This window comes from Carya illinoinensis, chromosome 9 (genome assembly GCF_018687715.1).
Source record: "Carya illinoinensis cultivar Pawnee chromosome 9, C.illinoinensisPawnee_v1, whole genome shotgun sequence".
Taxonomy (NCBI): Eukaryota; Viridiplantae; Streptophyta; class Magnoliopsida; order Fagales; family Juglandaceae; genus Carya; species Carya illinoinensis.
The window spans coordinates 4,500,551-4,524,691 of record NC_056760.1 but is presented as its reverse complement, the minus strand read 5'-3'; the positions used below and the strand labels follow the sequence as shown (position 1 = coordinate 4,524,691).

General features: G+C 37.0%; 3 protein-coding genes and 1 long non-coding RNA gene across 4 annotated transcripts; 1 reads left to right on the top strand and 3 right to left on the bottom strand.

Moving 5' to 3' along the window:
• Positions 1 to 3,917: 3,917 nt before the first annotated feature.
• Positions 3,918 to 9,397, bottom strand: LOC122275268 (triacylglycerol lipase SDP1-like). The gene is made up of 3 exons (XM_043084254.1): positions 6,790 to 9,397; positions 5,479 to 5,622; positions 3,918 to 5,255 (listed from the first exon to the last, which is right to left on the bottom strand). Exons 1-3 carry the CDS (start codon positions 8,206 to 8,208, stop codon positions 4,263 to 4,265), a joined length of 2,556 nt encoding a protein of 851 aa, XP_042940188.1. The 5' UTR covers positions 8,209 to 9,397; the 3' UTR covers positions 3,918 to 4,262.
• Positions 9,398 to 12,440: 3,043 nt separating this feature from the next.
• Positions 12,441 to 14,754, bottom strand: LOC122275168. Its single transcript, XR_006228495.1, has 2 exons — positions 14,616 to 14,754; positions 12,441 to 14,115 (listed from the first exon to the last, which is right to left on the bottom strand). It is a non-coding gene; the product is annotated as an uncharacterized LOC122275168 (long non-coding RNA).
• On the top strand, positions 12,897 to 17,485 carry LOC122275167 (calmodulin binding protein PICBP-like). Its single transcript, XM_043084138.1, has 3 exons — positions 12,897 to 13,244; positions 13,335 to 17,054; positions 17,193 to 17,485. The coding sequence occupies exons 1-2, from the start codon at positions 12,897 to 12,899 to the stop codon at positions 16,992 to 16,994; spliced, it is 4,008 nt and encodes a 1,335-aa protein (XP_042940072.1). The 3' UTR covers positions 16,995 to 17,054; positions 17,193 to 17,485.
• A 5,049-nt stretch (positions 17,486 to 22,534) lies between these two features.
• Positions 22,535 to 24,141, bottom strand: LOC122276386 (protein GAST1). Its single transcript, XM_043086052.1, has 4 exons — positions 23,986 to 24,141; positions 23,232 to 23,288; positions 23,105 to 23,138; positions 22,535 to 22,915 (listed from the first exon to the last, which is right to left on the bottom strand). Exons 1-4 carry the CDS (start codon positions 24,052 to 24,054, stop codon positions 22,734 to 22,736), a joined length of 342 nt encoding a protein of 113 aa, XP_042941986.1. The 5' UTR covers positions 24,055 to 24,141; the 3' UTR covers positions 22,535 to 22,733.

The following is a 24,141-nucleotide window of genomic DNA, read 5'->3' as shown; positions in this document are numbered from 1 at the left end:
TCACGACCACCACGTTCATTTACTTTTTTCCCATTTTGAATTATGTTTATAATATTAATTGGACTATTATTAAATTATGAAAGTCTTCATTTTTAACTATTAATTATAACATAATTTATAATTTATCATATTCCTAAAGAGTAATACTTGTTAAATCATATAAATAATACTCAAAGGTTGATCTTGACTCATAGAAAGAGTAAAAATTATTTGTATGTAGATTTATTAAATAAATAATAATCTTTTACAAATTTAAAGGGATGTTTGGAAACAATTGATCAATTTCATCTCATTTCATTTCCTTTTCAAATATCATTCAAATACAGATACTTTTAAACTGATCATTAAATTTTTTTCAAACTAATCATTACAATTTTTTCAAATTTTAAACGAAAAATAAAAAAAACTATTCAACTTTCTCAAATGAAAAATCTAGTTTAAAATACAACTGCGCACTAATATGTGCATCAATATAATATAATTGATCAAAAAGTATATTTTATTAAAAACAATGCTAATTTAAATTTTAAATATGAAAGAATCAGTATTGGTTCGTAGATTAGTACGTGACTTTGCTTGTACGTACCAAAACTCTTTAACTTTTTCTCTTTTCTTTTCCAAAATTTAGTAAATACTTAACTCAAACTATCTTACTATTATTCATAAATCACTTTATCACTATTCATAATTTTTTTTTTATCTCATATCATTCTCCAAGCATCGCTTAAAGAGTTTTGATACTCATCATCCCACCCCCGCCACACTTATTTTTATTTTTATTTTTTTTGTTTTATTTTGTTTAAATTAATTAATTTATTCTATTCATCATCTATATATCATATATTTAATAAAATAACTAAATTATATATAATATGTGATGCGAGAAGGATATTCTGCCCTAAATATATATCATAGTTGTAATAGCCTCCTTGGTCGACATGGGAAAAATCTCAAATAATTGAGAGAGAGACGCACACAGAGACGTGGAAAATACAACTGGACATTCACTTCACTTGTCTCGAATGCTTTATGCCAGCCCACGCCCAATGTACCTCCCAACCTCGGTGGGAATCATTCCTTGGACCTATACAACAATCTTGTATTATTATTGAAAGAATATTGTATATAATTATTTTTACATAATTTTTTATATATTTTATTGATGTTATTGACTGTAATAATTTTTTTAATATATAATTAATTATATTAATAAAATACACAAAATAATACGTAAAATAACTATATATAGAATTTGTATATTATTATATACCGACAATTTATTTTTGATGCCCCTAAAGGGAGATGGATGTTTGACTCGTTGGCATCCATCCCTTTTTGTCTCTCTCTTTTTTTTGTTTGTTTTGTTTTGTTTTGATTTGATGGCATGGGCCAATGTATTATGTTCTATTTTTCCAACCCAGCTGTCTTTGTTTTTGCTACTTGGCTATTACTGTCTAGACGTTAAGTGGAATCACTAGTAATTCACTATTCAATTCCAAAAAGTGGGGTGGCTGTGGCTGCCTCTCAAAAACCATATAAAGAAAATTCAAAGTGGGAGTTGTTTGCATTTTGTCTGTGAGTGGGGCAGTCAGTTCGGCAGACACAACATGGTGCGAATTTGTGAGAAACTAGCATTAAAATCTGTTGAACTCAAGGTTTCAAGTTTTATGTGATTATAAATCTACACATGGATTTTGATGATAACAAATGAATTCAAAGAATAAAGAAGTCTCAAACTCAAATTGTCTACACAATGGAGTCAAGCACATCAAAGAAACAAGCATGAGTAAGAAGGGAACAAGTTCACATTAAAATTATAGAGTAATGTTGTAAATCTCTTCAAAATTCGAAATTAGGATTAATGCTCAAAATTAATATTTTATCATAAAGCATTAAAATACATTTTCCACATGTGCATAAATATTTTTGAAAATTAAATTTGAAAATTTTGAAAGATGATTGATTGTCATCTTTTGCATGTGCATGCCTTGATTAAAGGGTTGAACTTTGAAAATATTAAAGATGATTGATTGTCATCTTTCACATGTGCAAGTTTTATTTGAATATTTTCAAAAGTGATTGATGCTTTTTTAGACTTATACAAAAAGTAAAAGATTAGGTTTGAATTTTTTGAAAATGAAAGTGTGCTCATTTTGTCATATGCCAAAAGTAAAAGATTAGGTTTGATTTTTTTTGAAAAAGTGAATGATGTTGTCTTTGACAATTGAAAAAGAAGAACCTTTTATTTGAATTCTTTGAAAAAGTGAATGATGTTGTCTTTGACAATTGAAAAAGAAGAACCTTTTATTTGAATTTTTTGAAAAAAGTGAATGATGTTGTCTTTGACATGTGAATCTTTTTAAATTTGAATATGAAGTCTCATATGCCTATAAATAGATCAATTGAGAGCTTCACATTTACAACATCAAGAGCATACAACATTCATTTAAAACTTTCATTCTCTCTTCTCTAAGCATTGAGCCTTAATCCTTATTCATTTTGAGAGATATAGTTTGCGCTGTATTGTTCTTATTTCACTCATTGAGGAGTGTTTTCTGATAACCTACCCACTATCAGCTCTTGTATCAGAAAAAATGTGTGTATAACCCTTGTGTGTGTAGAAAGTATTCTACACGGGGAATAGTTGAATCACCACGTGTAAGGTGATTGCAAGTGTAGAGGGTGTTCTACACGGATCCTTTGTAGCGGTATTGTTCAAAGGTGTAATAGGTTTCTATCTCCACCTGAAGGAGGTTGAATAATGAATTTGGGAATCCTCAAGGGGTAGCTTGAGGCGAGGACGTAGGCAGTGGGGCCGAACCTCGTTAACATACTGAGTTTGCTTCTCTCTTACCCTTACTCTTTATATTTATTGTTATTTTATATTTTGTTTATATTTTATATTATATATTTGATTTATAATTGTTATTTTTTTTTTATACAACTCAATTCACCCCCCCTCTTGTGTTAGTCATCTGGGCAACAAAATCTCACTATTTTATGTTGCCATTTTACTCATATTGTCCACGAGAAATTTGTATAGGATTGTCCGGTCTATCCTGTGTTTCTTATGCTCTGAACTTGGATGCATGTCAACATTGATAAAAGTAATCCATCCTTGCGGAGAAGTTTCCTTTCATACTACTTTTAAGTGCATAGTAAGACTGTTCAACTGCTTCATTGCCAAATTAATTTATCACCGTACCAGGACAAAAGCATTTGTAATGGAACTTTCATCAGCAAAGGAAAATGTGCTTTGGGCACGAAAAGCTTGTGCAATTTCTCAGCAAATGTTGGGTGGAAAGATGAGCCACGTGAAATCGATCATGGGTCAGGATGATCGCCTTTATCTTCCATCTTTTTCTCCCTCATGGTCGTCGGCTTGAGAGAATTACAAAATAAACACAGCCAGCCACAAAGCAGAAAAAGCAACAAACCCTGACAACGAAGTATAATTTCTTCCATTACAATAGCCACAAGAGTAGGAGCCTCCCTATTTTAGGATCTAGAAATTGTTGAAATCATCCACACAGATGTGATCGGTTCATTTATCCAAGAGAAAAATTGACAGAAAAATAGTGCTTTTGAGAAGCATGGAACTGCTTGATGGGAAAAAGGATCAATGATTCTTCCAAAGGTTCTAGGTTCGCCAGAAATTTAGAAGGTTCTAGGTTCACCAGAAATTTAGAACCAAATTTTGTGAAACTTTTCATAGACATGATGCTCCACTTAATTTGATATAAAATGAGGCATAAAGGAATAAACAACTTTTTTTTTTTTTTTTAGTAAGCATGTGTAAAAAGGAGTCTTTCCCATTTTGGCTCATTTTTTATGTTTCCAACATACATTTATACATGCATACATACACACATATACACATATACATCCATCCCTCCCTCCATCCATATACACATGCATGCGCGCACAAACATTGAGAGTGAGATAAATAGAGATTCATTTGTTGACATATACGAATGACATGATCAGCTGTGGTATCTACTAAACATGATTAGCTTACATATTCAACGCCACGATGTCTGCAAAATCCAGAATCAAGACTTTCTTTGCAAATTAGTGGGGGAATACCACGAAGTGCAATACCAAATGGGGTAGCTATTTGAAACTTCAAGCTGCTTTGGTAGCCCTTCTAATATTTTCTTGGAGTTATGGTCCAACACTTCACTGGAGACATTAGAACTTCAGATTTGATTACAATCTAGCGATCAAATGCAAAATCCAGAATCATTGAAACAAAATGATCCTCAAAATTGATCATCAACAACAAGCTGACTGCTATCATCATCTATGCCAGGAGGATCCCTAGAAGTAGAAACTGGAAGATCTAGACTGTTTGTTGGGGTGACATTTTCATCACCATATTCAGATGTAGAGCTAGTATCAATCTCCTTTTCAAGACAGTCAAGATGCAGACATTCAGGAACGTCACTGCTGTAACTTTCTGCATCATGGCTCCTAGGTGGGATTGTCAAATCTTCTCTCTTAACAATATTAAACACAATCCCATTATGGGTACTCTCAGGCTGCAAAAGATCGCCTTCAGTCACTGTTATGCTGGAACCATTAGTGGAAACTATGTTTGCAAGATCCCTCTGATCGGATTCTGTGCCTTCTGAGCTTCTATCTGGAGTATTCACCCTTGGGCTACGATAACATTGATTGTTGCCAACTATGTGAAGTGTAATGGAATTAGCATTAGCTATTAAACCTCTGTTTTCTTCAACATCGATATCCAAATTTTGGACAAAGTGAATAAACTTTTCAGCTGAAGTAGTCCTCATCAAGGGCCCACCAGACCTTGTCCAAGAATTCAAATCAACACTTTCGGACTCACTATCACTTCCATCATGCATGTTGCGATGGGTTCGCAAATTTTTACCTGAAGGTCCCCCTCCAGTGGATCCACCAACTCCTTGATGAAATGAGGGAGCGACATCTGCAAGGAGGTCTTCAAGGGAACCTGTGGAATTCTCCCGTGCAATTTGGTTCCAAGAAGGAATTCTTCTGGAAGCACTGAATCTCACTGTGCTGGCTAGACCATGAGAAGAAGCAGCAGCTCTCTCAGCACTCCTTTTGAGTCTACGCATGTGGTTGAGAATTGCAACACACTCATCAAGAGCAAGCTCAATCCCACAGTTTGCTTTTATGGCTGAGAGCTTCTCCCAAGTGCACCGTCTCCCTTGGTTTGCTGCCTTTTGAAGCTCCACATATGATGGGTTTTGTATAATTTTTGAGTACTGGAACAACAATAAGAGGTGGGAGAGAATAAATTGTTAGCCGTGTGAGAATTCTTCAATTGATGAAAACAAAGAGAATTTTAAAGCTAGGCTTCTGACAGCTTGCAAGTATTCAACAATTTTCATTTTAACTATTGAAGTTTTAGTCAAGCAAACTTTTGAGAAGTTTTGTCGTTAGGGTTGGTTATACCCTCTTCAATTTACAACTTCTCTTTGCACATACCTGAGCAAGCGTGGCAGGCATAACAATGGTGATATCACCCTCCCAATCTTGAGCAAACAGCTTGGCCAGTCCCCCTAAAGGGAAACCAAGTTCCAGAATCTGGTTGTATCTATGTTTCACCTCCATCTCAGCCAGATGAGCAAGCTACAAGATTAAGGATTAAGAAAGATTAACTTTCACACAAAAATGCCAAGAAAAAGATTTGATAGCTGAAACCAATAATAACTAGGCATGGACCAATGAGCCCACCATTCTTAACCAAATTTTCCTATCCTTCAAATCATATCTAGCATAAACAAACAAGATGAGACACTACTTCAGATTATTAAGAATCTTTTGGAAAAATATTTGAGCTGGAGTCCATTTAAGATGTGGTGTGAAATTCTACGGTTCAAATTAACATCAATATTTGCTGCTGTAACATTCTGACTGAGTGTAGGTGCCATTATATTGCAATCAAGTGCAGGTCCTATGACATTCCAACTAAGTGTACCGACTCCTCTGTGGCTCTGTGCATCACACATAAACAAATCTCTGTGACCCTTTATCATTTACTTGTGAATCAACCTAACCCGTTTGAAATTTAAGATCAAATAAATATAAGCAAGCCATGAGCATAAAATCTCTACTCAAATGACAGGTCAAGCAATTAATGCAAGAGAATCATGTTTCACCAGATACCAATGATTTTTCATTCCAACAAGTTTTAAAAATTCTCTAATTATGTTCCAATAAAAAATAATTAAAAGAAGAAAAGAAATAGAAAGAAAGGTTGACCCTAATTCAAGGAGAAGAAAGCCAAACTCTACCATCTAGACTATCATAAAAAAGGAAGAAGAGATTAATCATTGCAGAGGACCAGGATCAACAAGTACAACCAATCTCTTTTAACCTATGAGATGGGCTCGGAGGGGAGGAAAAGGTATAATTATCTTAAAAAAAATGTCAGCCCATTCATCTTCAGAAAGCTATATTCTATTGGTATCAAGTAGCAACGGTTCACCTAGTGCACTGACAAGCATAAAAAAGGAGAACCAGTCCTGACTCCTGATAATGTTCAGAAAATATCAGACAACTAAGAGTCGGATGGTCAAATCTCTGAAACTTTAGTACAAACTCATATTGCTTGTTTTTCGGTTGGGGGGGGGGGGGGGGGGGGGGGGGGGGGGGGGGGGTGGCGGTGGTTGTGGGGGCGTTAGGGAATCAGGGACACAAGAACAAGCATTAGCCAGGAATCAGGGACACAAGAACAAGCATTAGCCAAGAATAACGCATAAAATGGATTGAAGTTCCCATGAAATATATACATACCTTGGCAGCAAAGTTGCCTCCATAAGCTCTCACAAATTCCTTCATCCTCAATAATGGTGCTACATGAGGATTTGCCTGACTAACAATAAAATGATTCACATTGAACAATTCCTTCAATTGCATCATAGGCAAATCAATCTCCAAACTACCATCCCTCCACCGACGAACATGAGTGCCAGAGGCCTCCTCAGGACCTAGATTGAATGGTGGATGATAAGGAACAATCTCTCCACTTCTATCCTTTGCCATCAGCTCCTGGGCCTCAAAGAGGCCCGGGAACGCACAAGAAGCAGTCACTGCACTCCATATAACAACATGAGGTGAAGTCAAGTAGTTAAGGCATCTAGGCGGCTCATGCTTCCTTGGGGAGCAAACTGTTATCCCAAGAATTCGACCAGTCATATCATAAGCTTCTTGAAATGTAAGGTTACTTGTTAGATGCCTTAACATCATCTGCAATTTTCTGATCTCATGAACAGCCCCTTGTGTCATGACCCTCTTAACTACAGTAAAAATCCCACCCATCTGATCAAAAAACTGCATTGAGTGTAAAGAATCCTCAAAAAAGCTTTGCAGCTCAGGCCATGACTTAGTGGCAACCACAGCACACATAATGGATCCTACACTAGAGCCAGCAATTATCCTGGGCAAAAGCTTATGCTCAACCAGTGTTCTAACAACGCCAACATGAAAAGTTCCTAGGGAAGCACCCCCACTCAAGAGCAAAGCTGTCCTCCCAAAGGCATGCCTTGTTTCATGCATGAAAGCAAGCTTTTCTTCTAATGTTAGCTCCTCTGAATCCGAATCACAGATCACTCTCAACTGAGTTGAGACCTCATCGATGTATTCCTTTATGAGTTTGGGCACTTGAAGCCTACCTTTGTGAAGCTCAGGGTTGCACATATTGCCGAGATTTCGGATAAGGTCAGCCCGCATGCAAAAGATAATATCTTTCAGAGATCTTTCTTGGCGACGATGGTGGAGCTCTTGAAGCTTGTTCCTCACTAGTTCTACGTCATACAGGTCAGACTCATTCATCTTTGGGGTCTCTTTATCTAGCATCTTCGCAGCATGAGCCCATTCCTCATAGGTCAATGCAGCTCTCATCATATTTCTCCAAAACTTTCTCCGGTAAGCCATTTCAGCCCTCTGCTTCACATTTGTGTATCGTTTCAACAAGAAGGCAATTATTGTCACCATTGCCAAGATCCCTTGTGGGTTTCGGGGATGCAACCATGCAGCCATGGGTGCCACAAAGTCCCTAAATGTATATATGAAACTCCACAACACACGAAGTATTTGATGCCTCAAATGCGAGATTGACTTGCAGAACAAAATTCTGAAAGCAACCGTCCGACCAACAATGGTTGAAGGTCCAATTGAAAAGGGATCAACACTGGCCTCGTTACTAATATCCATTTTTTGTCAATATAATAGGTTGCTTCTAAATGAGTGGCGGTATCACTGCCGAATCTACTCAAGGCTGAAGGAGAAAAAAAACCTACAGTAGTTCTAAGATACTATTATGCAGACGATCACTTGGCAACCTAAATTTAAAAAATTACGTATAGATGTAAGAATGAAAGGCCGGACATGCATAAAATACAGGCTGTGTTTGGCTGTCAAATTTAATGAAACCTGAGAGGGTGATTATGCGAATGGGTTTGTCTCGGAAAACTTAAACTTGGATATCTGCCAAGAACTAAAAACGAAATCAATGAGAAAACAATTTCAACCTCAAAACTTGAATAGCTGGTTTCTCCTATAATTGCATCTGATGCTTAATCCTTTAGCTCCAAAGAATTAGGGAAAAATAGTGTTCGTTGGTGTAACTCTAAAAATCTTAATTTTGTATAATTCTAAAAAAAGAAGCCTAATTGCACATATTAAATTTCAAGCATGTATAGAAGTAACAGAGGCCAAGTTCTTGATCCTGAACCTCATGCCAAAGCGCACAATTAGACCACAAATTCTCAAACTTCCAATCACCACCAACTCGGCAACTCAACATCCAATTAAGCTCAAGATCAGAGCCCCCAAAATTCCCATGACCATTGGAACCTCAAAACACCGGTGGTCAGATTCCCCAATTCCACACACTTCACCCCCAACAACGTTGATAAAAGAACAACTGCCGCGACGCTTTCAAATCCCAACTGTGGTTCAAAATACCCGTAAATCCTATCTTAAACTCATATAGGAGAGGGAAAAAAAAAAAAACACGCAAATCTCCCCTTCAAATGCCCAAATACAACCAAAATATAAAATCAATAGCCAAATGGGTTGGACCCAAAACCATCAATACCTGTCCAAAAAACCAGAAACGAAATCCCACCTAATCCAAAAGGGATACAATTATAGAATTGATTTAAAAGAGATACGCGTAAGAGTTATTAAGAATAGTACCGAAAAAATGGAAACCTACGATCATTGAGATTGGGATTCTGGTATGAGATAAAGATACAGATGGTATGACGGAAACGGCGGAGTGGAGTGAAGATTCGGATGAAGCATGTGACGGGGTAATAAATAGAGTTCGATGAGGTGGAAGAGGATAAGAAAGACATTGGCTTTGGCAGATCGTTAGAACTATCTATTTAAAGAAAGTGATGATTGAAATACGATTGGTTCCCAAACTTTAATGCCTAAACGGAAGCTCTTTTTGTTCCTTACAAGAAAGAAAACACAAAAAAAAAAAAAAAAAAAAAAAAAAACAAATATTTTGCACTTTAAATGATGACAACGAAAACAAAATTTGTTGGTCGATATGGTTGGTTGATCATTGGGTTTTTGTTATCTTATGAAGGTTAGTATCCAATAATTTTAGAATTTTTGAATCAATGGTTAAGTTTTTAACAATTGGAATTAGAGTAAAAATCACATATGACTTCAAGTTAGGAACGGGACGATTTATAAGTTGGATTAAAATGTCTTGATACTTTATATGGTTATAGTGTTAAGTCATTAAATACTGATAAATCAATGAAGTAACTAAAAGAAATATAGTTCGTACCAAATTAGTGTCAAATGTCAATAAAATAAGCTACCATAAATGTCGAATTAAAAAACGTGATGGAATATTATGATCACAAGGATTAAAGGTTTAATTAAATTAATATATCTAGAGCTTTTGGATCATTAGATCTTCAACAATTATCCATATTTTTTGTTTGTTTCTCGATAAATCTTAACTTGAAAATAGTGGAGACTCGGACTGAAGCTCTTTATGAGCTACTACTATCGCCCACGATGAGTCGGAGAAGAAAAGTTAAAACCTGTGGAAGAATATATCTTACTTGTATTCTCATTGTTAATAGGTTTATTTTGTCTATTTTTAATGACATAAGAAATTTTATAAAAATAAATTCACAAATTGATTACATAAAATGTCAAATTATAAAATAAATTTAAATATAAATCATGTAAATTTGTAAATTTATTTTATTTATACTTACAAATTTTTTCCCAATTTTATATCCACAAATAGACATAAAATGAAATGAATCATTGAGCAAGTCTATGCAGGGCATGTAGATTGTAGTGAGACATATAACGTGGTTGTATTTTGACGAAAAGAGAAAAGTCAGAAGTTGATAGAGTCGTACGACTCGTATTTTTCAAAAAATAGTGTCAAAATCTAGGTTGGCAGCATTTGCCTGAACCAAATGAGTACTGTAATTTGGAAAAATAAAAAAAGAATAATTAATTAAATCTTGCATTCTATCTTTCACATGTCTTTAAAAAAATAAAAAACTAATCCTTGAAAAAATTGTAAATTGAGATAGAGTACTACCAAATGTATTGATGTTGTGTTTCGTTGCCCAAGCAAATCCAAAGGGGCCAACTTGCACCTGCAAGTATGGAGAAATGAGAGTTTCCGAATAGCGAGGAATACCTCCAATACTTAAGTCAGTATGTGGTTCTATGTATGAGAATTGTATGAGCTTGAGTGTAAAAAGTATTTATAGAGCCCTCCCCTTGTTCAGGTGGGATATATATACTTGGTAGGGATGATCTCTAGAAGTGAGATCGTGAAAGTGTCGCTTAGTACTTAGGTCACATCCCCCTTATTTGCCTTCTGTCATACAACATGCTTGCTTGACTTGATCGTGGTGACCACTGATAACCTAGGAGGCATGTCGTGGCATGCCTACCATCGTCCTTCATTAAATGTGGCGTGGCTCCTCGTTGTGGCATACCCGATTCTATTTTTCATTAAATGCGGCGTGGCTTTGGTTAGGTACATCCACTCTTAAGGTCTATTAAACCGTTGGGGTTTAAAAACAAGAATTGTCCCTGACCTCAAGCACTTGGACTGTCGCTAGGCCTGCAACAAGGCCAACCCAAGGTTGTTGGCTAGTAGGGGTGTTAGACAATCTATTTGCCAGCCCCTAACTAATTCGTGTCACTTAACTGTTCCTTCTCTTGGGCTTCTTGGGCCAATTTATCCCAGCCCATTCTATCCACTCGGGCCATTAGGCCTAGTGCCCCGCAAGTTGGGCTTGTTCGGCTCGGCCAAGCCTTGGGAATGAATACCCCTCACAAACATAATTGCCAACATGAAGCTCCATTACCAAATCAGCAGGGACATGAAAATTTATTTTGGGTCCCCACAAAAAATAGAGTAGTTGGTGCTTTTTTTAAAAGATGATGGGTCCTGGGCCCTCCGGCCCCAAAATTACGCAATGGAATTGAAAATGGATCCCGAAGCCAGAAAGCATTTTGCTGGTCCAGCTTTGCCCATGGCCCATGAAAATATAACCAACGCGTTTTGCTTGGTGTCCACCTCCTATTGTCTTCCTTGTGATGGTCATTTTTTAAAATCTCAACCGTCCATTTGTAGAATATATCAATTTCTTTCTTTCTTTTTTAATCAATCGGGATCAAGATAAGGACTAGACTTATATAATTTTAAGGTATTCTCATCTTATTCCAAAATTAAATTTTCATTTTTCTATTAAAAAAGTAATACGTTATGAATATCTGTCAATAATATTAGACGAGCCTGATCCGAAAAATTTTAAGAGTTCTCTAAAAAGTTTGGACATGTATTTTTGCAAAAGTTGTTAGGAAATATAAGAAACTATTCGAGTAAATTTTTTCTTTAATTTTTTTTTATTAGAATTTGTGATGAATAATATTATAAATAATTGTGAATTATGTGAATACGATACAGTCGTTTTGAAAAAGAGTATGGTCTATTATTAAAAAATTATTTTTCTTTTCAAAATAATTGTGTGACTTTTACAATTACTTTGACGTTGGACTTGGGACCAAAATATGCATCTGATCTGACTAATCGAAATCTGAAATTTTCAAAGCAACGACTCGTTGATTTGTACATTTGCTATCAAGTTTTGACATAAAAAAAACCATGTAAATGTTGAAGGGAATACAATATATCTTATGGTATTAAAGTCTAAGAGCCACGCATTGTTTTCAGGAATAATATTTTCACATACAAACCGTGTGGGTCACTGCATGCGCCTTTACAATTCACAGGAAAAAGAAAGTCATGCTAGCATGTTGCAGCTGGTCATCATATCTTAGGATTCTTTCAACATCATCTCAATAATACTGTGACATTTTTTAAGATCTACATGCACAGGAATGATCTGATCATGTCAAGCCTTTATTCCAATATTATAATCTAAGCTAAGATTTGAATATTTCTTTATTGTCTTTGGAGTTTTTCATCAGCACGACATGTGTACGAAAATGATCAAGTTTCTGGCATTATTCTCTACCAAAAAGCTTCAAAAAAAAAAAAGAAAAAAGAGTGAATCGGAAAGACAAGGTCATTGGCATGCATTCTGTGTTTGTACAAGTCAAGGCATCTTCCTGTCCCTTTCTCCACCATAATCAAACTTGGTAACGTGGCAAAGTCATGGCTGAAATTTTAAAAAGCAGTTGGAGGAAGATGAAGAAGACGAGTCGCTATAACCAGGCACAAGCTTTTGAATCCCTTGTCCTTCCCAGACAGCCAGAAGGGCACTTTTGCTTTTCTTCCAAAGCTTAATTCTCCACCGCAGAGTAAAGATAGAGACTGAAAGATAACTCCAACCTCCATAGCATAGCGTTGAATACTCTCGTTACAAATTCAAAGAATGATTTCTAACAAGCTTGAAGCTGGCACCGATTATGATAGTGTTGGGTCTGCGGAGTCTGAGATGGCATCTATAACCAAGGACTCATCTTGTTTTGGGGACAACAGTGACAGGGGAGGAAAGGATCCAAAGAAGAAACTGAAGAAGCTGAGGTCAATCAAGTTCTCAAGATTTCCAAGTTTAAGATCATCCAACAGATTAACGAAATCTCGAAATGGTCACCTCATTGCCTTCTCTGCTAATCCACCAAGCTCGGGACAGTCCACTCCAAATAAGATGTCAGATGTGTCGCCAAGTTATATGAAGGCCACAAGCAGTTCAGATGCAAGGAGGAAGGGAAGTTTTCAGGCAAGTACTTGAAATCATTGAATCTAGTCTTGGTAACAATAATTCAGGAAGAGATTTTCTTATACACCAAATATTACTTCTTGTGAACAGAATCCAATGACAACCTCGGCAAGGAGATCGAGTTTAAAGCCTGAGAAGAGATTGGCAAGAATGGCTAGTTTGAAATTCAAGAGGACTTTGATGAGTAAAAGCTCTGGAGGGACTGAGGTGCAGAGAAAAGCAAAGAGGTCAAGATCAATCAGGCAGGAAAAATTGGAGGGGCCACGTTTTTCCACAAGAAGCTTCAAATTCCGGTATCAGGCAAGATCCCGTAATTCTGAATCCAGTTTTAGTAGCTGTTATCAAAATAGGAAAAAATCATGTGTTTCAAAGCCGAAATCTACTTTGTCTAGTAACAAATCTGTGAGAGTTGTAACTAGAGCATCAAGTTTGAGACCTGTGAGAGTCTTAACAAAAATGGGTACTTTCAAATCAAAGAAGTCTTCCACGGTGAAATGTTGTCAAATATGTCAATCTCCTAACTCAAGCATGAATAAAGCTACCTGTTCTTCAATTCTCAAGGATTCCAAATTCCCTAACTCATTGGAGCTCGAGCTTCAGCCTGGGGAACATGAATCTACAGGAACTTCATTCATGAATGTTTGTACATATACTTATTGCTCCCTTCATGGCCATCACCATAATGCTGCTCCTCCATTGAGGCGCTTCATTTCCATGAGGCGGCGATTGCCTAAGACCCAGAAGAGCATGAAACGGCAGTGTCAATTTTCTAACGGCAAACGTTCTGGAAATAGGAAGAAAGGACTTCAGGCAAACCAAATGCTCCATAATGGAGATCTTGCAGTTGCTAATGCCACCAAAGCAATATCTCCTGTCAAACAAAAAGATGGCAGGGACTTGTTTGTAAAAAATCAAGCTGAAGAACCAAAGGGCATGGCAAATGGAGTAGGCATATCAGGTGGAGAAGATGAAGAACTCAGTGATTTGGAATATCAGGATGAGATGCTGCTTAGTGACACTAAGTACTCGCATATGTCTGAAGCCACTCATGAAGACAGAAAAGAAGAGAAAATTGGTACACCCAACAATGGAGAGGCGGAGGCTAATTCCGTTCTCATTGATAAAACTAGAAGACCAACCGATGATGAATTTCTAGAACTAACAGGTAGTAACAGCGATGGCTCTTCTGAATTTGATCTGGACTCATTGGAGGAACAAATCACAGGCAATGAAGAAAAGAAAGGAGAATTGGAGCCGGAACATGAACTTTTTCACAAGATCTCTACCCAAAGTGACTCCAAGCCCAATATGATCAATGATGCAAAACACAAAATGCAGTTTAAAAATCAAAAGTACATCGGAATGTGGCACCTGATGTATAAGCATGCAGTAGTAGGTATCGACAGCAAAGCTGGAAACCAGCTTCCTCTAGAGGAATTGAAGGATGAAGAACAAGTGAAGGATGAAGCACAAGTGAAGGATACCAACAACTTGCTTGGAACTAACAACTGCAGTTCTTCTGAGGGCTTTTTTGAAATAGGTAAGGGCACATCCAGGGAAAGTCGTGATCACCCAAAAAATGAGCTCAGGCAGAGTGAAGCCATTAAGCTGGTACAAAAAGCATTTGATGATATCCTTCTCCGAGAATTTCAAGACTACCCAACGGATGATGCATCAATTAGTAGTAGCATAAGTTCAGACCGGGAACTCTTCAAAAAGAGTAATGGAGAGGGCCGGGAATGGAGCATCTCAGCCTCATACGAGCCAGCTAAAGATAGTAAGGTACAAAATCCAGAAACAACATGGCTCAAAGCTGATAGCATTGGCACTCCCAAAGAAGGGAAAAGCGCGTCAAACATGAGAAATGAATCCGACCAGAAAGCACCCAAGAGCTGGAGCTATTTGAAAAAGCTAATTATCTTCAATAGATTTTTCAAGGCATTGGAGAAGGTGAAAATTTTCAACCGCCGGGGGCCACGATATCTATCCTTGAAGCCTGACCCAGAAGCAGAAGAAGTCCATTTGAGGCACCAGACAACGGACAAGAGAAAAAGCACCGAGGAATGGATGCTTGATAATGCACTTCAACAGGTCATTTCTAAACTAGCTCCAGCTCAAAAACGAAAAGTAGCTCTTCTTGTCGAAGCTTTTGAGTCAGTTCTTCCACTGTCAGAAGTTGAAACTAGCCAAAGGTCCAATTCTGCAGTTCGCACTCGAGCCAATCCCATTCAAGCCTGTGTCTGTGATGGTTCCTCAACTCAAGAAGGAGGAGAAACAAGTCATGAAAGTAACTATGAAGAGTTTGCTGAAATTTTGATTGGGAAAACATCATTTCATGAGAAAACTTTCAAAGCTTACCCAGACCAAGTCGGTGATTTTCTCAGGGACAAACAGATCCCTTCAATGAAATTTTCTGAGCTCAGAGAAACAAGTTCGGATTGTTGTTGCATTAAAACAGCACAGGAAATAACTGCCTCTCAAGACACTGATGAAGAATGGAAGGAAAAGCAAATTTCTGCCATCAATCTTGATAAGGTGGAGAATAAATTCCTTCTTGCTGACGGTCCACCCGATTCCATCATTAGTTGTTCACCAGAGATCAAAGATCCCAGCTCAGGTAATAAATTCTCCTCGAAGCCAGAGGACATTGTAAGCACCTGTCATGAAGAAGTTGGAAAGAATTGGAAAGTCTCCAAAGAAATAACTTTAAGTTCACAATTCTACAACAGTGGTTCAGAATCAGAGGCCAGAGATTCAGGGATGCATTTATTGATCAGTGCACCTTGCCCATTGAAGGAACAGATAAAAGCCGAAGAAGAAAGAAATGGAAGAACTGCGCTAGAATCTATATCCTTTCCAGAAGTTTCTTCATTTGAAGAATTTAAGCATGACTGCACCATTGATGTAGCAAATGAGGCCCGGATTGAAAAAAAGAGAAACATGAGGTTGTGGTACTTGGTGTATAAGCACATGGTGTCGAGTATTGCAGCAACAGATGGACCCAAGCTACATTTTGGTGAAGCAGGTGAAGAAGAACAATTGGATGATGCCGACTCATTGCCAGAAGCAAGCATTTCTAGTTCTGGCCAAGATTCCTCAGAAATTGATCAAGAAACAAATAGGTATAATGAGGCAGATGAGCAAAAGGTTGAACTCCACCGTATTGAAGCCATTAAGCTGGTAGAAGAAGCAATTGATGAAATCAGTCTTCCAGAAATACAGGACCTCTCACCTAATGATCTAATGAGCACTAGTGACATGATTCCAGGTGAGAGACTCTCAGAAGAGAAAACTGGTGAGGGAGGGGAACCATTCATCTCTAATTGCAAAGACAGCTTCACAGAGTCCCACAAGAAAGATCCAGGAGAAAAATGGCTCAAATATGGTAATATCAGTACCCAAGAAGGAGATAAAGCAGCAATGAACGTGGGAAAAAAATCAAACAAGGAAATTCCGAGGAACTGGAGCACTCTGAAAAAGTGGATCTTGCTTAAAAGATTCACCAAGGCATTGGAAAAGGTAGGGAAATTTAATGCACGGGAGCCACGTGATCTGCCTTTGGAGCCCAATACAGAGAGAGAAAAAGTTCAATTGAGGCATCAGGGCATGGATCAGAGAAAAAATGCTGAGGAATGGATGCTTGATTATGCACTTCAACAAGTTGTTGCAAGATTAACACCGGCACGGAAAAGAAAAGTGGAACTGCTTGTTCAAGCTTTCGAAACAGTCATCCCAACCATTGAAAGATGAAAGAAAAGATGCAGCAGCTTCCAATAATGCAAAACGGTGTTCAATCCGTATGTCACAAAGGTAAAAACCTTGGAAAGAAGAAACTAATAACACTAGAGATAGATCGTGAACATAATGCCCCTGTTCTTAACGTAACATGTAATAAACCAAGAATAATGCATATTTCTCCTTGGAGTCTTACAAATTCTTTTTATACAGGTGAGGCGATAAAAAGCAGCTATATTGTGATGGTCACTGGAGATGGCTCTGTAGCACCACTTCAGAGAAAATTTTCCCAGAGACGACCGTTTGGCTGAACAACTAAACTTATTCATTCTGTCATTTAGTACATATACCATGTAGATGCCAATTATGAGTTAATGAAGATTGTAAAATGCATACACTTCTTGTGTGATTCCAAGGCTTATTTGAGGTCAGTAAAGGTTGTGAAAAATGAAGAGATGTTATTATTTCACATTTTTATACACGAAAATGCTATTTCGAGTTCTGAAGACTGAAAGGTTCACCACAATCACTAGTTTAAAACGTGGTACTGCAAATTATCCCGGAAACTATCAGATAAATATATACTTGTTTCTCTATCCAGACCATCTCTTGCCAATGACTGCAGATAAATTACCGTTATCTAGTAACCAAACCTTTTCCGTCCACATTAACACATGAAGAACAAGGAACAAAGTTACAAACATGCATACAGGTGGCTCCTGACCAGGATTAAGCTAGCTACGGAATTGGTGTCTGCCTAATTGTAAGACCTTAAAAAGAAAAACATGGGTGGGGGAGTCAAACCCACATAGTTGGGCCTGTAAGCAGCAAGCTTATGCATGTGGAGAAGCAGAACATCTCCCATAACGGATCAAAGGTTATCTCATCTCATCGCATCTCATCGTTATAATTTTTTTAAATTTTTATATAAAATATAATAAATAATTTAATTTTTTTTAATTTTAAAATAATAATATTAAAAAATATATTTTAATAATATTTTATTCAACATTACCACTCAATTCTCTCATTATAAAAACATCTGATTATTTCCGCAGTAACACAAAGCATTCGGTGTGGAAGAACGAGATGAAAGGCAAACTCAGCTACCCCTGATGACAGTAATTGACTCGCACACATCGACACGTGAGCTCTTGTGAAGTAGGCACATTAAAGTCTTGTTGGCGTCCATCTTCTCAATGCATCTATTAAGAATCCACGTTTAAAAGCAAGGCGCAACATTTGTTAGGTGGGAAAGTGGGAGCCGTATCCACCCAGAACTCCATACCAGGAAGTCAAATCGAATATCCCCTGTTGTTTTTGCAACTACATCGAACCTCCCAGGAAAAATCTCCTTTTTTTTTTCTTTTGGGTTTTCTAGTTTTCTTTCATTAAGAGGATTTTGCATGCGAATTAAGAAAATTAATCAAAAAGCATGTGCTCAAAATGGGCCGGTGGCACCCTTCATGAGTTTGATGTAACATATAGAAGAGGGGAAAAAACTACAAACTAATTATTTTCTTTTTTAATTATATTATTGGTAGAGAAAGAACTCACATGTTTAACTCAAGTACCGTCTCTCCTCTCTATAAATATAGACACGAAGTATTTGGAGGTAAACGTGATCTCTCTCAAATCAACCAAGTTCTTATCAGCAGTGCTTTCAGATCACATGGCTGGCCTTCAGTACAACTTCTTCCCCACTGATTTCTTTTACCCTCGTCCACAGTCTGTGTCCTCAGACGCAGCTCACAAAGTGGTTCTTCCTCTCCAGCAGCAAGGCCCCATCAAGGAGGCGACCAAAGATTTTGACGGTTCTAAAGCTCTGATTCAGAACAACCTTGTTAAATTCCACCCTTTAGTACTACAGAAGAATCAGACGCAAGGTTAGATCAAGGACAGCATGATCATGATCAAGCTGTATGCCCCAACATCTCAACTTTTAGCAGAATCGACCGCTTTCGTGGGTGGTTGCCGTAGACTCCACAAGATCCCACGGAGTCTTCAGTTTAATAGAAGCTTATGTCATGTAGATTGATCCCCATGAAGCTGGATGGGTTATTTTTTAGAAGTTTTCTGTCATGATAAAAAGGGGAAAAAAAATTTTGTTCGTTCTTGTAATAATTAGTAAATTTCAGTCTTATCGGGTGATCAGAAAAGAGTTATTATTGTGGTTATCAAAGAAATAATTCAGCATGTTCTACAACTTGTGTCTTCAAACGATTTTTTCTTCTTATTATGATCTAGAAATGGATGAACAACTTGATCATCGACATGTCTATCTTTGAAAGCCCATATTCCATGTTTATAATTAACCTAAACATGCAGTGTGATTTTGGATATGTACTCCCAATGTTACAGAATTGCTCAGAACTTTTCAATGGAAGTGGAGAAACTTGCAATTGTGAAACAAATGCATGGAAAGGAAACTTGCAAGTAGATTTTTTTTTTTTTTTGACAAATTGGATTCAAATGTTTTATGGGACGATTGAGATGGCCTGGTTTACCACCAAAAAAATAAGAAATATAATATGCCTTCTGGTTCTTCAACTACATCCGTTTCTCTCATGTTCAAGAGCACGACTTTCAACTTTCATCATGGGTAAGCAGCCTCGCGCCGCCCTTGAGGCTGCTTTCTTGATGTGAATATGCTAGAATATGCCTCACTCAGGCGTGCAATTTAATCAAACTACTAAAAGTCAACTTATCAATATTTTATTAAAATAAAATATGAAGAAAATCAAAACGTTAATAATGCTTCTCCTCTCATCATGATGTCATTTGTTTAATAGATATTAATCTCTGCGCCTGCATCTTACGTAGAAGAGTATATACCATCGGCAGAAAAATACCTTAATATTCTTTCAAAAGATCTAGAAATTAAACTAGAGGTGAATAAAATCACACACAACTCTTTAATTAGGAAAGTTGGGTCGGAAAAGTATACGGTCCAATTACCTTGCGGTCCACGGAAATGGGCCTGGCCCTCCCCCACAATGACTTTGATTTCACGCGCAAGAAACTGAGAAAGAAGTCTTCTAGTTCTACTCGGAAACGGAAACTACACTTCCGAAGAACTTGTGGCCCAAGCCATGAACAATGATCGCTTCTCTCTCTATTATAAATAAATACCAACATACTCCCCACATATCCCAAGCACCAAACCACAGGATTCAATTCTTGTAAACTGTTTGCCTTTGATCAAGAGCTCCATTAATGGCTGGCCTTCAATATAACTTCTTCCCCACTGATTTCTATTACCCTCGTACGACCCCTGTCAATGCGGACAGCAGCAGCAGCGGCGGCGGCAACAACAACATGCCTGTCGCTCTTCGTGTCCAACCACCAAAGGTAGATGCAGACGGCGACGACGTGCCAGAAAGAAACAAGCTTTGTTGTCAATTACCTCCTCCTTCCACGGCATTGGTTCCCTCTCCCTGCATTATCAAGAGCGAGTTGCGTCGTAAAAAGGCCATCATTTTTGTGTCAAACTGTTCCAAAAACTGAGGCTAGCTAGATGATCTTTTTTATCTCTTTTGTTTTAACTGCGGATTAGGGTTTCTGTAAGGGTTTTTCGATGGCTCGTGTAAAATATGGATGGATTAATATTTTTTTTTGCCCCAGCTTTCTGAATTGATGGGTTGATCTACGTAGCTAGAAATTAAGCTTCTTTAATAATATTTTTCATGTTATTCATCCTGATCACTTCTCAGACTACACGCATGAACTGCACGTCTTTTTCTTTTTCTTTTTTCTCTGTAATTTCAATTATCAAGATCTCACATTGAATGTTGGGACGTTATGATTATCAAGATCTCAGCTTCCATTATCAAGATCTCACATCGACATGATCACAATTTCCAAAGAAAAGCAAAAGCTTAACTGCCAAACGTATTTATTTATGAATTATAATTAAAAGATAAATAAAAGATTCAAACAAAGTTTTTAAATCACGAAATTTGAATAACGAATTGAGATAACATGAGATAAAAATTTAAATTTAAATAAAATATTATTTTTTAATATCATATTTTATTTGTAAAAAAATATACGAAGAAATAAATTAATTTAGGTCAAACCTGTTAAAATGTTGTTCGTGTGGTCCAAGTCTACAAAATACTTGTGTGCTTCATTGAACATTCTACTGCTACAAATTTCTCTATAGCTTCTAGAATTGCTTGATTTCTATTTTCAATTATGTGGATATATATATATATATATATATTGACAAGATGCATGCTCTAATTTTACTAAAATAATCGGCTTTTGTTTCTCTATTTTATGCCAATTTTGATTTTTTTTCCATTCAAATAAACCAATTAGTGTAAATTTGAAAAATGTTAATATTTGTATTAAGTTTGAAAAATTCTTTAACTATAAAGTATCTTATAAAAATAAATTTATAAATTAACTTAATTTAATAATATTTTACATTAAATTACGTCATTTTGTTAATTAATTTTTCTAATTATTGATGAAATTGGAATATTATATAAAGAACAATTATAGGGGCGTGCCTCCTAAGGTATTTGAAATTTTTTTATCGTTAATTATTAAGAAAAATATATATAATTTCATTAATAATCTTTTTTTAATATTAAATTAAAAAAAAAAATCCCCAGGGCGGTCAAATCCAGCCGTATAAGCTGAGCGGATGACTATCATTTTCCGTCGTAAAAGTGTGTTCCAATATGGCTGGGCGTCAATACAATTTCTTCCAGGCGCTTCTAGAGCCACCTTCTTCTTCTTCTTTTTAATATTATTTTTTAATACTTTTAAATATTTAAAAAAATTCATAATAATATTAAATAATATTTTTTTAATCACAAAAAAATAAAAATAATAAATAATAAATTAATTAAATAAGAATAAATAAATAAATTTAAAAAGAGGAAGAGGAGAAAAGAGAGCCGGGGGGAGAGGGAGGGGGGGCGCTCCAAGCGGTTCATTTCTTTTATTCATTTCTTCCCTACAGATTTCTTTTACCCTCGAAGTCTAAAACCTGCTGCAGTTGACGCCCCTCCTCAAAGCGTGGCTCTTCCCCTTCAAACCAGAAGGAGAAACGCTGCTGCCGATGCATGCTAGCTCGTTAAAGCTCGTCCCGCCCATATTCAGCAGCAGCAAAACCAGCAGGGACGTACCATGCGCAGGGAGCAACATCGATACGGGAAATATCTCATTTTCTCCTCAAATCCGCTTTCTTGGTTACTTTGTCTCCCACAAGAGCCTGATCAAGAGACCTTTTTTCTTTCCCAAGACCGTCCTAATTGGAGCGTTGGATGCATGGCTGAGTTCAACGTAGCACGCTGACCGAAATGATATTAAAGCCCAAAGATCGACCTGATCATTCGATACTTCCGGCCCAAATATTATGTGGCAGTTTAGTAACTCCACAGGATAGATGACAACCTTAACTCTTTATTTATATATTGGTACATTAATATGTGCATTATCCTACACACACAAAAAAAATCCAAAATCCCAGTTAAAAATGAGCCTAATGAATTAACCAGCCCAGCCATCGACTCTGTAGTCAGTAGATATTAGCCAGACGATTACTGGAACGCCATCATACCAGATGTTATTTTATTTTTTGAAAAAATAAAACTACAGTACACTGCTCGATCTCTAGTCTCTTGATAACAACGATCTTAGATACAATCTGTTCAGATATTTGGATGAAGGATTTATGAAATATTACAGAAGGTAGCGTAGCAAATTAAGCAATTAGGAAAGAAAGAAAGAAAGAAAGGATCAAGGGCATTTGGGTCCTCCTCTCTTGGTCTTCCAATTGTTGTAGCAAGGGCAGAATTCCTTGTTCCCATAAGTTCCGGGAGGGACACACAAGCACTTGGCACAGCACTTTTGACAGAAGAACATGCATGGCTTCTTGAACGCTGTTTTTGAGCATCTTTGTGTGCAACGTGGACCACACTCTGCATGCAAGTCCCCCACAATCGTATTCATATTTATACTACAAAATTAAAGAATAAAACATAATTGAAACGTAAAAGCTGGACAAGCTTATATGGTTATCGGGCTTTGGAGAAATTTGATTTGGAAAATCGCAATTAACGATGTTGTTGTTTTGATGTTCTATCAATGCTTAGCTAAGCTGCCCTTACCTTGTGGTTGAAGGCTGCCTTGGGTGATACCATACTGAGTTTGAACGAAAACAAAAACATCAGAGTTTGGTCATTATCTACATTTGTCTGTAACTTTAATAGATGAATGTCCATTAACAAATCTCACCTTTGGGAATTGGCTATTTTGTTGGGGCTGTGGGGTTGGAGCCTCAGTCTCGATCGCCTAAATCATTATCAAGGCTTCAAGAAACATTCTTAGCAAATATGCTGAAACAAACCTCATAATTATGCAATGATATCACAGTACAGACCCAAGGAAGGGAAATCATATATGCGAGGTACTTTCACAGATTTTGATTGTGATGGTAAATCTCTGGTGAAGAGCTAAGCTCCAAAATTGACAACTTCGTATGGAAATTAAATGGAGTTTCTACACTTCTTTTTTCTGAATTCAGAGAAAGACTACCCCCAAACACCCTCTTATATAGTTTTATGGGAACATCCATTTTGCTCAGGAAATGGGAAAAAGGCACCCTAGTTGTCACCTTATGAGTTATGATAGTCCTGTCACCTAAAGGCTGTGCTGGGTCATTCTTCCTTCTAGTTTGTTAAAAACAACTGTAGTCCCAAGTAAATATGCAAAAACAGAATAGCAAGGCATGCAACAGCCCAACAGAGAAAGAATGACAAATGATCGTTTATTCTACTTTCTTGTAAGATGGATGTACAGCGGGAGGGACATGGGATGTACCTTGACTACGATGTTTCTACTTTAGGTCTCAAATCAAGGAGAAAAGTGTTGCAAAAAGGTAAAGCAAACAAAGAAACTACTAAATTCTGGCAGAAATGCCTCCTTACAAGTCGGAGTGACAACATATGGGAGACATGCAGACAGAGAACTCTTAAGATTGTGGGCTTACATGGTTCTCTACTAGTAAATGCAGCATCATAATTACAGAGAACATTAGACCGCAAAACTTCTTTGCCATTGTAGAGAGAAAGATGTTTGGGATTATGTGAAGATGGGTGGCTGTCAAGGACGTTATAAGGGGTATTTTATAGGCAGTTTGCTCGCT

Coding starts and splice junctions, on each gene's coding strand:
- LOC122275268 (XM_043084254.1), bottom strand. CDS start 8,208: ATGGATATTAGTAACGAGGCCAGTGTTGATCCCTTTTCAATTGGACCT. Junction 5,623..6,789: donor GAGGCAACTTTGCTGCCAAG/GTATGTATATAT, acceptor TTAATCTTGTAG/CTTGCTCATCTGGCTGAGAT. Junction 5,256..5,478: donor TGCCTGCCACGCTTGCTCAG/GTATGTGCAAAG, acceptor TTGTTGTTCCAG/TACTCAAAAATTATACAAAA.
- LOC122275167 (XM_043084138.1), top strand. CDS start 12,897: ATGATTTCTAACAAGCTTGAAGCTGGCACCGATTATGATAGTGTTGGG. Junction 13,245..13,334: donor GGAGGAAGGGAAGTTTTCAG/GCAAGTACTTGA, acceptor TCTTGTGAACAG/AATCCAATGACAACCTCGGC.
- LOC122276386 (XM_043086052.1), bottom strand. CDS start 24,054: ATGGCAAAGAAGTTTTGCGGTCTAATGTTCTCTGTAATTATGATGCTG. Junction 23,289..23,985: donor ATTTACTAGTAGAGAACCAT/GTAAGCCCACAA, acceptor ATAATGATTTAG/GCGATCGAGACTGAGGCTCC. Junction 22,916..23,104: donor AGGCAGCCTTCAACCACAAG/GTAAGGGCAGCT, acceptor ACTTGCATGCAG/AGTGTGGTCCACGTTGCACA.